Here is a 13,139-nt window from a genome sequence, read left to right as displayed (position 1 = left end):
ACCACTGAATATTGTATTAATATTATATTATATATATTCTTGTATTAATTGTATGTATAGCTGTAAAATATTGTAAACTGATGTGTGTGTGATTTCGTCATGCGACTGGTCTAAGGAATCCGCTGAATGAGCCTTTTTGAACCGGACGACCAGCTCGTATGAAGAACAACGGGGACACATAGTCAGTCTTTGAGTAACACATTACCAATACAGACCATTGCAGAGCGTTCATTTAATTAAAACATCATTTCAGTTAAATAAAGAGTATAATATTAGCCAAAGTAATTTCGTCTCGTTGTTTTTTTTTATTTGTCTTGGAGTCGCTAAGTGCGCGTCCATAACATTTTTGGTGGCAGCGGTGGGATACGGCTATTAGTCAGTATCCGTTACCACGAGCAAAAGAAATTACGCTAAATTTTTTTTTTATTCTCTTATAATTGTGTGATTGTTTTAACCGTCATCAATTTCAAAACATTCAAGACTCGTCAGAACATTTTCAAACTCCAGACCATCTACAGAATATTTCAAGTAATACAAGTTAATATTATATATAACGTAACGTGTCGTAGTGAACGGATAGGCATAGCGTGAGAAAGGGTAACGTCAACAATTTAATACAATACCCCGTACTCGCCGAGCGTATAATATTCGTTATTACGTAGCAGCCGCGCGTATAATATTCATTATTACGTAGCCGCCGCGCGCCGCCCGAATCGTCATCAGAATATACGATAAACAGCCGCCGTGCGTTAAAACAACTGGTTGTGTGTGGAGGTATCGCTCTCTAGTGGTGCAATCGAGCGAAACTACGAATTGAGCGCCACACAGTGACCAACGGACTATTTGTGCCGCCGTAACGAAAATTAGGTCGTGACCGTGAAATTGCCGCCGCGAAGCAACTAGGTCGTGACCGTGAAATCGACACCGCCGCCGACGACGTCGCCTACAGAGGGTACGCGCCGTCGCGGATGTAAACAAAAAAAAAAAATAATAAATAAATAAATACGTATTATCGTCGTACACACTAATACACAAACATCGCGTATATCACATGTATTACCGTTATCACCGGTAGTCACGTAAAATAAACTAAAAGAAGCGAAACCCAATATTAATTATTGGTCCCTGCGCCAGCTGTTTCGGGGCGTAGAACTTCGTATCAGAAATTGCAGTCGAAGAGGATAGTCGTCGTTGAGAACGGAGTACGTGATCAATCAATCCACAAATTCCCGGAACATTTCAGCATCAAAGGCGGACTATTCAAAACTGGACAGAATGACAGTAAATACACACCGATCCTCGTGAGTTAAAACTATTTTATATAATATTATTATATTTTTATTATCATTTTTTTTTTACTCTTTTCTTTTGTGCTTCTGCCTGTGAGTAGTGATTGCCTATTTGTAACTGCCATTCTATTGCTTATTAGCCAAAAAAAAAAAAAAAGGGGGGTTAATGAATAACTCCGAGAACGGAAATAATTCATTAAATGAATGTAACGAATTAAATACAGCTTTTACTCAACAACCTATCCCAACTTCTCGAACTAGTTTGCCCGTTAGGTTTTCAAATCCCGAAAACCCGATTTCTGAGAGAGAGGTAGCTGATATTACGGTAGATAATTTATTAATTAAGGAAACAGACCTATCGAAAGCCACAGATAATTTATTGACTAACATATCTCATGAACTACAAGAGGTAGACAAGAGCATAAGTTACGTTATCACAAAAACAACTAATCTAACTACAGAAAATACAGAACATACAGAAAATACAGAAAATACAGAAAATACAGAACATACAGAAAATACAGAAAATACAGAAAATACAGAAAATACAGAACATACAGAAAATACAGAAAATACAGAACATACAGAAAATACAGAACATACAGAAAATACAGAAAATACAGAAAATACAAAAGACACAGAAAATTCGATACGAACAGAGATTTTAGGACAACCCAAGGACTACAAAAATTCAAGAAAATCCGAACAGCAAAAATTAGAAGAAAGTTACTCAGAGATTCGCATTGATTGGACCATAGATCAAATTAGATACGACAAATTGAACATGGCAAATGACACAGAACCTCAACGACAAGATTCCGTATCAAATGAAAATGTCGGAACTTTGACTGTCACAGAAGAGCAGTTAACACAAATTATTAATCAAAAAGTGCAAGATGCACTCAGGTTACGAAATGTCCCTCAGACAGCAGAGGCGATGTCCAGCAATCAAATTGGCCTACAAGACGCAATCAGGCTATTGCCAAAATCACTTGATGGTGAGAATACCGAGCAAGTAGAAGTATTTCTAGAAAAATGTGATTTTGCTGTATCTTGTACGGTACATACAGCCATTCCACGGTTGGTACAAGCAATTCAAACCAGATTAACTGGCAAGGCTCGACAGGTAGTAAAATACCAGAACTTTGAATCTTGGGAAGAACTAAGGGATCTTCTGAAATCAAATTTAGAACCCCAAAGAACCACCCAACACTTGTATCAGTCTTTATATGCCACAAAGCAGAAAACGGGAATGGATATATTAACTTATTCTAAGGAAGTGGAGGCCCTTCAAAATACGATTATTGAACAAGAAACATTAGGCTGTTCAATCGAGGTAGCTCAAGCTCTCGAGAGGACAATAAAAAGACAAGCATTACAAGTATTTATTGAAGGCCTAGGAGATTTGAAAAACTATATAAAAGCCCGACACCCAGATTCTCTTTTCAGCGCCATACAAGCAGCTAGGGAAGAGGAGATAGTAAGAAAATCATCAGAGGAATCCAAAAAACTATATAAACCAGCAGCGACTTCAAAAAACCAACCAGGAGTATGCAATGTTTGTAAAAAGCCTGGGCACTGGGCAAGAGATTGTCGATATGCCAAGACGGAAAATAAGAAGGCCAAATCGACTACCACCTCCACATCAGTCGCTACAGTTAGTACGGTCACTTGCCAATATTGTAAGAAGCCGGGACATACGAAAGACGTGTGCAGGAAATTGAAATATGTACAATCAAAGAGGAATGATTCAAATCATACTGAAACTAAACCAGCGGAAAACTACCAACAACCGAGCACTTCCGGCGGGCGCCCGGTAGGGAGTATCAAAAGCGCCGTGATATCTTTTGCAGAGCATACCCAATAATTTCTAAATTAACAGATCATCATTTAACATGCAGAACATTTCAGACCATTAATCCAGACGTAAAGTTTTTAGTAGATTCAGGGAGTGATTTAAACTTGATCAAAATTAGTGCACTCAAAGATGAAGTGATAGTATACGAAGAAATTATCTATCATTTGAAAGGAATTAGTGATCAATTAGTGAAAACAATAGGGTACACTACAATTGGAATACAAGTTGGAAACCTCAATATACCTACTGAATTTCAGGTGATACATTCAGCTTTTCCAATTCCCCATGACGGAATTCTAGGAAAACCCTTTATAACTGGGAACCAGACTATTATAAATTATCAGACTAATGAACTCACTCTACCCACAGTAGATGATATTGTTTCTGCACATTACACATGCGCCATCATTCCAGCACGCACTGAAACTCTAGTGGCTATTCCAACACCAACTTTTCATGAAGGAGAAACCCTGTTAGTCTCTGCGCAGATTATTGGGGAGGTGTTAATGTGTAGTAATACTGTCAATAATGTACGAGATGGATGTGTACTTGTGACTGTCATGAATCCCAAAGAAGAAGCCTTTGAATTGACAACTTCTCATGTTAATAAACTCAGTATAGAAAAATTTAATACAGCCAAGATACATACGTTGACCAATCAAGCAGAAACTTCATATAAAAGTAACAGGATAACTATGCTGAGAAATGTCCTACGAACTAATGAGTTAAATTCTGAGGAACAAGAATCTCTCATCGCTATTTGTGAACAATATACAGATATCTTTCATTTAGAAGGAGATAAATTAACAAACACAGAAGCGGTTTATCACGAGATAAATATACCTACGGCAACTCAGCCAGTCAATGAACGTCCGTACAGGCTTCCTTTCAAACACAAGGAAGAAATAAACAAACAAGTAAAACAATGGGAAGAAGATGGAATAATAACACCTAGTAAGAGCCCTTGGAATGCGCCCTTGCTAGTTGTCCCTAAAAAACCAGATCGTGACGGGGTAGTCCAATATCGAATATGTGTTGATTTTAGGAAACTCAACCATATATCTAGTGGAGATGCATATCCACTCCCGAACATAACAGATATATTAGACCAATTAGGAAAATCCAGGTATTATACTACCTTGGATTTGGCCCAAGGTTACCACCAAGTAAAAATGCATCCAGACCATAGGGAAAGAACAGCATTTTCCACCGAGAAAGGGCACTTTGAATTCCAACGTGTCCCATTCGGATTAAAAGGAGCACCCGCCACATTCCAAAGACTAATGAATACAGTATTAACAGGATTAAATGGATTAAAAACATTTGTATATCTAGACGATATCATAATATATGCTCGAGATATCCCAGACCATTCGAAAAAACTTCAAGAAGTCTTTGAAAGATTAAGGCAGTTCAACCTGAAACTCCAGCCTACAAAGTGTGAATTCATGAGGAAAGAAGTAAATTATTTAGGACATGTAATTACGGACCAAGGAGTACGCCCTGATCCACAGAAAATTCAATGTGTAATGGATTACCCAATACCACGGAACAATAAGGATATAAAATCGTTCCTAGGTTTATCAGGATATTACAGAAGATTCATACCTGATTACGGGAGAATTGCTAAACCACTCACTTCATTATTAAAAAAGGACGTTGAGTTTAAGTGGTCTGATTTATGTCAGAAAGCTTTTGAGGATTTAAAAAATGCCCTCACACATGAACCTCTGTTGCAATACCCCGATTTCAATAAACCATTCAACCTCACATGTGACGCTAGCAATTACGCAATAGGGTGTGTGTTATCGCAAGGCCCAATTGGAAAAGATCTCCCAATCGCATATGCATCAAGAACATTGAACAAGGCTGAACAAAACTATAGCACAACGGAAAAGGAATTGAGTGCTATCATATGGGGAGTCAAGCAATTTCGACCTTATTTACTGGGGCAGGAATTCAACATTATCACTGATCACCGAGCATTAACTTGGCTTTTCAATGTCAAGGATCCTGGTTCGCGACTAACCAGATGGAGACTTAAACTAGAAGAATACCAGTATCAGATTCAATATAAGCCAGGATGTAACAATACAAACGCTGATGCATTAAGCAGAATCCGAGTCACAACTAGGGCACAAACTTCGAAAAACGAACAAAAACCTGAGTTTTCAGAGAATACAGAAAGTACAGAAATTCCAAAACCTTCAAATACTACAGAATCTACAGACATTTCAGAACCTTCCATGAATTCAGAATCTTATCAGACATTTTTAAATTCACATGACCTACCTACTTCAAATGTTATAGAGATGGTCGGCGATATCTTTAGTACGTCATCGGACACCTCACTGGCACATTGTGTTTCCGCAGATCTCAAAATGTCTAGAGGAATAGCCCTCCAATTTAGACGAAGATTTGGACGGATACAACAATTACGTCAACAGGAAAAATCAGTTGATGATGTGATACTTTTGAGAATAGAAGGACGAACAATTTTTTATCTAATAACGAAGTTACACAGTTGGCAAAAACCAACTTATCAATCTATATTCAATTGTCTACAAAAACTTAAGGTACTTTGTGCAGAGAATCAAATCACTAAAATCGCCTGTCCAAGAATCGGATGTGGACTGGATGGACTCAAATGGGAGGAGATCCGTAAAATGCTTCGTTACATTTTTAAAAACACTACAATTTATGTAAGTGTTTACTCTAAGGAGGAATTAACCGAAGATGAAAAACTCCGGCTAATATCAGAATTTCATGACACTCCGTTAGGAGGTCATCAGGGAGTCACCAGGACTTTTAATAAGCTATATGCGCAGTGTCATTGGAAAGGGATGAGGAAACAAATACGAGATTTTATTAAGAAATGTCCTATATGTCAAAAGAATAAAATAGGAAATAAACCATTGAAGGAACCCATGGTAATCACCACTACCTCTGACAGACCCTTCGAGAAAATATTTTTAGATGTAGTTGGACCTTTACCAAGATCTCATAGAGGGAATTCCTTTATCCTAACGCTGCAAGACGATTTAACAAAATTTGCATGGGCAACCCCGATGGAAAATCATGAGGCTAACACGGTAGCGCATCACTTCGTAACGCAATTCGTGTGTTTGCATGGGCTACCAAAGAGCCTTGTAACCGATTGTGGTACGGAATTTCTCAGCAAAGTTTTTAAGGAGGTATGCAATCTTCTTAAGATAAAACAGACTTCAACAACCCCGTACCACCCTCAGAGCAATGGATCGCTAGAGAGAAGCCACCGTACTATGGGAGAATATCTACGAAACTTCATCGAAAAAGATCAATTGAATTGGGATATGAAAATTCCATACGCAATGTTTTGCCACAACTCCACAGTACATTCGGCAACTAAATTTCAACCTTATGAATTGGTATATGGTAACCCAGTTACCATTCCCTCATCTTTATTAAAAGAACCAGATCCTCAATATAATTATGAAGATTACCAGTTTGAAATCAAGAAGCAATTGCAAGAATCACATGCAATAGCTAAAAAACATTTGATAGAATCTAAGTTAAAATCAAAAGCCCAATATGACAAGAATGCTAATCACAGAAACTTTGAAGTGGGACAAAAAGTTTTACTACAAGATAAAACATCTATTAATAAGTTAACTCCAAAATGGCTAGGCCCTTTTGAAGTTTTGGAAATTGATCCTACCAGTAAAAACATAACGATAAAAAGAAAGGCAAAGAGGCAAAAGATTCATTCGAACTTATTAAAACCATTCCATGAATGATATTGATAATAAACATATTGTTTACAGAAAACTGAAAATTAACGACCCAACCATACTCATCGGATACCTGATTGTCACCTCCATCCTCATACAAACAAGGATAACAAAATGTCAGAGTCTACCACCCATGGATGTAGCAAAAATTACATACTTCAACAATACGGAAGGACTTTACTACAAATTTCTAGGCAAACTAAAAGTTACGGATTCCGATTGGAAACTAATAAATTTCTTGGATCTAGAACACTATACAACGAGGTACATGGCACTATCCAGATTATACAATACTACTTCTCAACTCTGTGGTGAGTTACGACAGAAAACTGAAAATTCAGAAAATAAACATAGCTGCCAACAGTTTGCACAAGCAACCCTTCCATACCTTCACGAAATTGATCAAAACCACCAGAATATTTTATCAACAATAGGAAATAATGATCAACCTAAAAATAGAAACCGTCGTGGTCTTGGAAATGCTGTTAGTCGGATGGCCAACGTACTATACGGCAGTGCTGAGAACATCGATTTTGGTTATCTTTTCAACAAAATATCTAAATTAGTAGGGAATAAAGTAAAAGAAATCAACTTGATACCTGAGCAAACTCGAATTATCGAATTAGCAACTAATGAACACAATTACACGCTACACCAGACATTAACAAACCAGCAGAAAATTGAACAGAACATTCAACTATTAAGCGAACAAGCAAAGAAAAACGCACAGAACATTGATCACATAAAGATCAGGACAACGCTGTTGGAACAGACCCTTTTCTTTGAAGTTTTATTGAATCAATACGCCTATGAAACTCAAAATCTTTTAGCAATAGTGAATTCCGCACTACATGGAAAATTACACACTAGTGTACTGAATACACAGCGTTGGTTAACCGAACTTCGTGAAATTAAAACAAATATCCCAGTAGGAACAACTCTTCCATTCGAAATTAAAGCAGAATCTATTTCCGATTTCATAAAAATTTCCGAAATCATAATTTGTCACAAAGATCAATACCTTATCTTTGTAACAAAAATTCCATTAGTACAAATCACTGATTATAATGCCTATAATATAATTCCATTACCTATCACGTATGATAATCAGAGCCTTGTTTTAATTGATCCCGACATTGAGATTTTAGCAACTAGTTATGATACAGAAAAGTTTTTCTCGTTGACAAATAAGCAATGGGAAATGTGCAGAGAGGTACAATCATATACACTTTGTAAAAGTAGTCAACCGATCCATCATAAATCTAAAACAGATTCGTGTGAGATATTACTCATGTCAAAACCACAAACCCTGCCCGACACTTGTAAGATCAAATTCGTAACAACAAACGCATCTGTGTGGAACAGACTTCCGCAGTCAAACTCTTGGTTATTCTATTTACGATCAGAAATCATAACAATATATTGTGAAAACCCAGTCAGAACATTTACTTTTGAGATTTATGGTGTAGGTCGATTGACTATTATCACAGCATGTAACATTCATACAGATAATACATTATTACTACCCTCCAATCACATAAGACCGAATACTTATGCTGATTTAATTCCTGAAAACCCTAAATTTGATGTCAGAAACTCCTTTGCAACCTTGTTAAGTTTATATATACCTCAAAGTATCATTAATGTACAGATTATAAAAGACCTAACAAAGTTTACACATAATCTACAAGTATTAACTACTTTAGAAAAACGATCCCCAGAACCTCCAAGTTGTATAAAAATAGATGTACACATAGTAATATTATATGTATTTATTATTTGTATCATTGGTTTAAATATTTTTGTTATATTAAAATTAAAGCGGAACAATACAAAAATGTACAAGCCAGATATTGCAGAACCTGAGCTTACAGAAAATAATTAGATTAAGTTCATATAGTGGAAAATGGGGACTAATAAGCCCCCATGTTCCATTTAAGGGTAGGGGTGTTAAGAACCACTGAATATTGTATTAATATTATATTATATATATTCTTGTATTAATTGTATGTATAGCTGTAAAATATTGTAAACTGATGTGTGTGTGATTTCGTCATGCGACTGGTCTAAGGAATCCGCTGAATGAGCCTTTTTGAACCGGACGACCAGCTCGTATGAAGAACAACGGGGACACATAGTCAGTCTTTGAGTAACACATTACCAATACAGACCATTGCAGAGCGTTCATTTAATTAAAACATCATTTCAGTTAAATAAAGAGTATAATATTAGCCAAAGTAATTTCGTCTCGTTGTTTTTTTTTATTTGTCTTGGAGTCGCTAAGTGCGCGTCCATAACATTTTTGGTGGCAGCGGTGGGATACGGCTATTAGTCAGTATCCGTTACCACGAGCAAAAGAAATTACGCTAAATTTTAAATTGAATATATAATCAAAAGATGTGTATTTCACTTTCACATTTTCAACTTATTGCTCCGCTCAGAATTTAAAATAAATTTTAATTAGTCATTATAATATAGTATAATCTACTGGAATTCTGTGCCACAATCACTCGGCCACAACAAATCATAGCACTCAGCCACTTTCAAATTCATCAGAAAGCCAGAACTTCAAAAACAATATAATCACTTCATGAATAAGTTAATGTTAATAATAGGACCTTGTCACCCACTTGTCTATGTCGCTGTGGGTAAATTTTTGTTAATAATGAAAAATATATGTGTATATAAATATATAATGTAATCTTAGTGTAATATATTTATGCAATGTTTTTTTAGGTCTTAGGAGTTGATAAGGAAATAACTGAACCTACGTCAATAATATATATCAGTTGTTTTGAATTATTTTTGATAGGAAGATTTATATTCAATATTTGGCGTATATTTTTCGATAATTCAATTTCCGTGGTATTGACCAAACTTGAAAAAATTCATGAAAAATTGATACACCAAAATGTGGCAGGGACGATGAATATAAGAACTGGGTATTGGAATCCTATAGTTGTAATAATTACCGTAAATGTGATTGTAGTTATTATAAATATTTACTCAACGTCGATAATAATTAAACAATCATTAAGCACACAACTCATGGTAATTATAAACATTTTAACAAATTTTATAAGGCTATAAATAAATAATAATATAATATATAGGTACCTTAATATATAAAAATTTGACAAACAACTATCTCCCATCTTACCATTATTGCAGAATACAGAAATTTTATTTCTGTAATCTTATGGATTTATAATATAATCTGTGCTCTAGTCCTCATGTTGCCCAGATTTCCTTATCCAAATATATTTTGGTCACTTTGATCGTTTTAAAGATGTCCAAATGTGTTATATTTTATGAGTACTTTATGGGACTAGTTGTAGCTTAAATTCTCTTTTGAATCTATTATGTATATTTAAAATGTCAAATATGTTATATTTTTAGGTCACTATAGTTCTAATAACTACTTGCAAATACGTCGTATTTTATGAATACATATTACTAATAATATACATGAAGTGGATGGTCTACATTATAAATGAACAAATTCCGGAAAGAAGATCATGTTTGAGTACATTGAGAGACATGTATTTGGAAATTATAAAAATCTTAAATGAAGTCAACCATTTAATGTATGGTTGTCCGGCAATTATTGCTTTTGTTGTAGCAGAATTCGCTGAAATGATCAATGCCGTTTACCACATTTTATTCTCTAAATACGATTTGTTTGGTTCTAGTTTGGGACATATTTTAATTGCATTGTCATTGAAAATAATGACTGTTCTAACATTATACATGATTGGTCACTCAACGGAAAAAGAGGTTTTTATATAAAATTATATATGATTTTTGAATTTAATAAGGTTTTTAAAAATTATTCTTTTTCTATTCTCAATACTTAGTTGACGGAGTCAGCTTGATGCGTGATTGATATGTCCGAATTAAATTTAATGTTTAATTTTTGTTTTTAGATAAATCGTATGAGTTTGGTCTTACAACAACGATCCATAGTCGAAAAAAATCCGAGAATTAAACGTCAGGTATCAAATTTTTATTTAAACATTGATGGTCGCACGATACTATTATAGTCATGACTCATGATCTTTAAGTCAACAATTATTAAAAGTAACATTCAATTTACAGATTTTTTTGTAATGTTATGTATTGGTCGTGACCGTTAATGTATTGGGTTACTAGCGTAATAACTGCGTATGATTAATATTATATAAATTATTGAAAATTAATTTGTTTTATATTTTTATTAAGATCAAGTTTTTTTTACTACGAAGATTACATGAACACTTCAATTTTAAACTTTATGGAATACTTCATATTAATCTGAAACAACTACTTATTTTAATAAACAAAGCAATTGGATATTTAGTAATTCAGATTCTGTTTAAATTAAACAAATAATAATAACAAATATAATAGTACCTATACGGGTACAATTCATTATTTTCTTGTTGTCTTTCAAACTTTGAATTATGACCTATTTTTATTTATAAATATAATTTTTTAACATTGTTTAAAATATTATTTTATTCTCTTAAATTCACGTAATTTATGTTATAAACTTAGTTATCCATGTATGTTTTTTAAGTGAAGATAATAAAAGTCTAGTTATCAAATAATTATTGCTCTGTTCAACTATTCTTTGTTTTGCTTTTTTATTTGTTTGTTTTGAACAAATGTAATTTCAAATCCCTTATCATTATAATAAAATTATAAGTATTTTTTTAACATTTAATATACTTAAATTATATTGATAGGTGTATCGATATTATACTATGAAATACAATGTTTATTTTGTTCTTACTCGTATATTCATCGATTTTTTAATAGCATTATACATCATTTATTTTACGCCCAGCTAGCTATTATAGGTACACCTGTGATTTGCGATCAATGTTGATAAAAACATTCACTTACATTAGAATATAACTGTTTATCAGTTTAATTAGTTAATAATTGAACATTTAAATAAAAACATCTTAACAGTAAACCAGCTATTCTTAATATTGGGCTTTAGCCTTTAATGAATAATGATAAAGGTTATATTATCATATTAGGTTCTGCATCAAGTCTGTTGCGGTTTTTTGTTTTTGTTGAAACGTAGGTGGAAAATCCCATTTCGCACATATAAGAGGTTGCAAAGTAATAGTAAAAGTTCCAACACGGCATTTTGTGACAATTTAGTACCTATATTCATCTTTTGAACTACGATGAATCAGATGTCATTTCAATAAAAGTTTCATATTCTTTTGCTGACATGACTAGATATTTTGAAGTAATTTTCTCTACCTTTGCGAAACCATGAAATTATTTTCACGGAAAACAAGGGTTCCGTGGAACACAATTTAAAAACGCTGCAGATTTATTGGATTGTTAATAAATATATATTATACAATTATAATTAGTATAGGTACACAATTTATTAACTCTTAAATTACAGTATGTTTTTAAATATAGCTTAACAGTTTGACAAAATAAAACATTCATGGTATTAAAAACTGTTGAATGTAAACAACATACCCTATATTCTATAGATTACAAGTAAGTTATCCACACTGTATAGTACAGGCAGTACAGCAGACGCTGAATAGGCATTTTGTTTTACTATAACATAATTTTGTATAGTAGCCTGTAGGACGATTAGTTGTTGGTTTATACTACGCCTCAGAGCGCTATAGACTAGGTATAGTAATTCATATCAATCATATCAACTATACATATTATGATATTAATAGTAATAATTGTAGTAATACTAGTAATAGTAGTGTAATAATTTATTACATATATTCAATCGTATTATTATTTACCTTTAGCTTTTGTAAATCTGTGTACTTCAACAAAAACACATATTTTAGTTATTATTAATTTTTTATGTCCATCCATAACAAAAAAAGGCGGGTAAGTCGTGGATGTCGCTCTGCTGTACAGTAGGTTACAAGTGGTTTACTGTAATGGATGGAATTAAATTTAAATTCAATGGTATTATTATATCATTGTATACGAAAAACGATTCTGAGCGAAGACGGTTTATCTGTCTAGGATATATTATAGATTATTAAAAATTTTCAAATCTTAGATTTAAAAAGAAATTATTTTATGAATTTCTAGTTTGAAATAATTTGCGAATTTTCGTGATTTTCGTGATTTTTACATAATATGTTGACAAACTTCAAACTTTGAATGCTTGTAAAAAAAAATTGTGACTACGCAAAATTTTATTAAATATAGAAAATGCCTATATAAACATTCAGT

The 13,139-nt window shown here is 33.6% G+C and overlaps 2 protein-coding genes across 2 annotated transcripts; both read left to right on the top strand.

The window, feature by feature from the left end:
- On the top strand, positions 1 to 9,713 carry LOC149060306 (uncharacterized). Its single transcript, XM_089216623.1, has 2 exons — positions 1 to 1,301; positions 6,951 to 9,713. Exons 1-2 carry the CDS (start codon positions 1,276 to 1,278, stop codon positions 8,800 to 8,802), a joined length of 1,878 nt encoding a protein of 625 aa, XP_089072749.1. The 5' UTR covers positions 1 to 1,275; the 3' UTR covers positions 8,803 to 9,713.
- LOC149060305 (uncharacterized) lies at positions 9,437 to 11,356 on the top strand. The gene is made up of 5 exons (XM_089216624.1): positions 9,437 to 9,561; positions 9,654 to 9,968; positions 10,317 to 10,694; positions 10,844 to 10,912; positions 11,139 to 11,356. The coding sequence occupies exons 1-5, from the start codon at positions 9,508 to 9,510 to the stop codon at positions 11,286 to 11,288; spliced, it is 966 nt and encodes a 321-aa protein (XP_089072750.1). The 5' UTR covers positions 9,437 to 9,507; the 3' UTR covers positions 11,289 to 11,356.
- The last annotated feature ends 1,783 nt before the right edge of the window (positions 11,357 to 13,139 follow it).

The sequence above is a fragment of the Diuraphis noxia genome, unplaced genomic scaffold, assembly GCF_037042655.1.
Source record: "Diuraphis noxia isolate RWA-SAM2 unplaced genomic scaffold, SU_Dnox_SAM2 contig0001, whole genome shotgun sequence".
Taxonomy (NCBI): Eukaryota; Metazoa; Arthropoda; class Insecta; order Hemiptera; family Aphididae; genus Diuraphis; species Diuraphis noxia.
This window is presented reverse-complemented; position numbering and strand designations above follow the sequence as displayed.

Bases quoted from the DNA above. Each gene is read 5' to 3' on its own strand.
- LOC149060305 (XM_089216624.1), top strand. From the start codon at position 9,508: ATGAATAAGTTAATGTTAATAATAGGACCTTGTCACCCACTTGTCTAT. The intron at 10,695-10,843 runs GTTTTTATATAA...TTTTGTTTTTAG, and splicing joins GTCACTCAACGGAAAAAGAG to ATAAATCGTATGAGTTTGGT. The intron at 10,913-11,138 runs GTATCAAATTTT...ATTTTTATTAAG, and splicing joins ATCCGAGAATTAAACGTCAG to ATCAAGTTTTTTTTACTACG.
- LOC149060306 (XM_089216623.1), top strand. From the start codon at position 1,276: ATGACAGTAAATACACACCGATCCTC. The intron at 1,302-6,950 runs GTGAGTTAAAAC...TATTGTTTACAG, and splicing joins GTAAATACACACCGATCCTC to AAAACTGAAAATTAACGACC.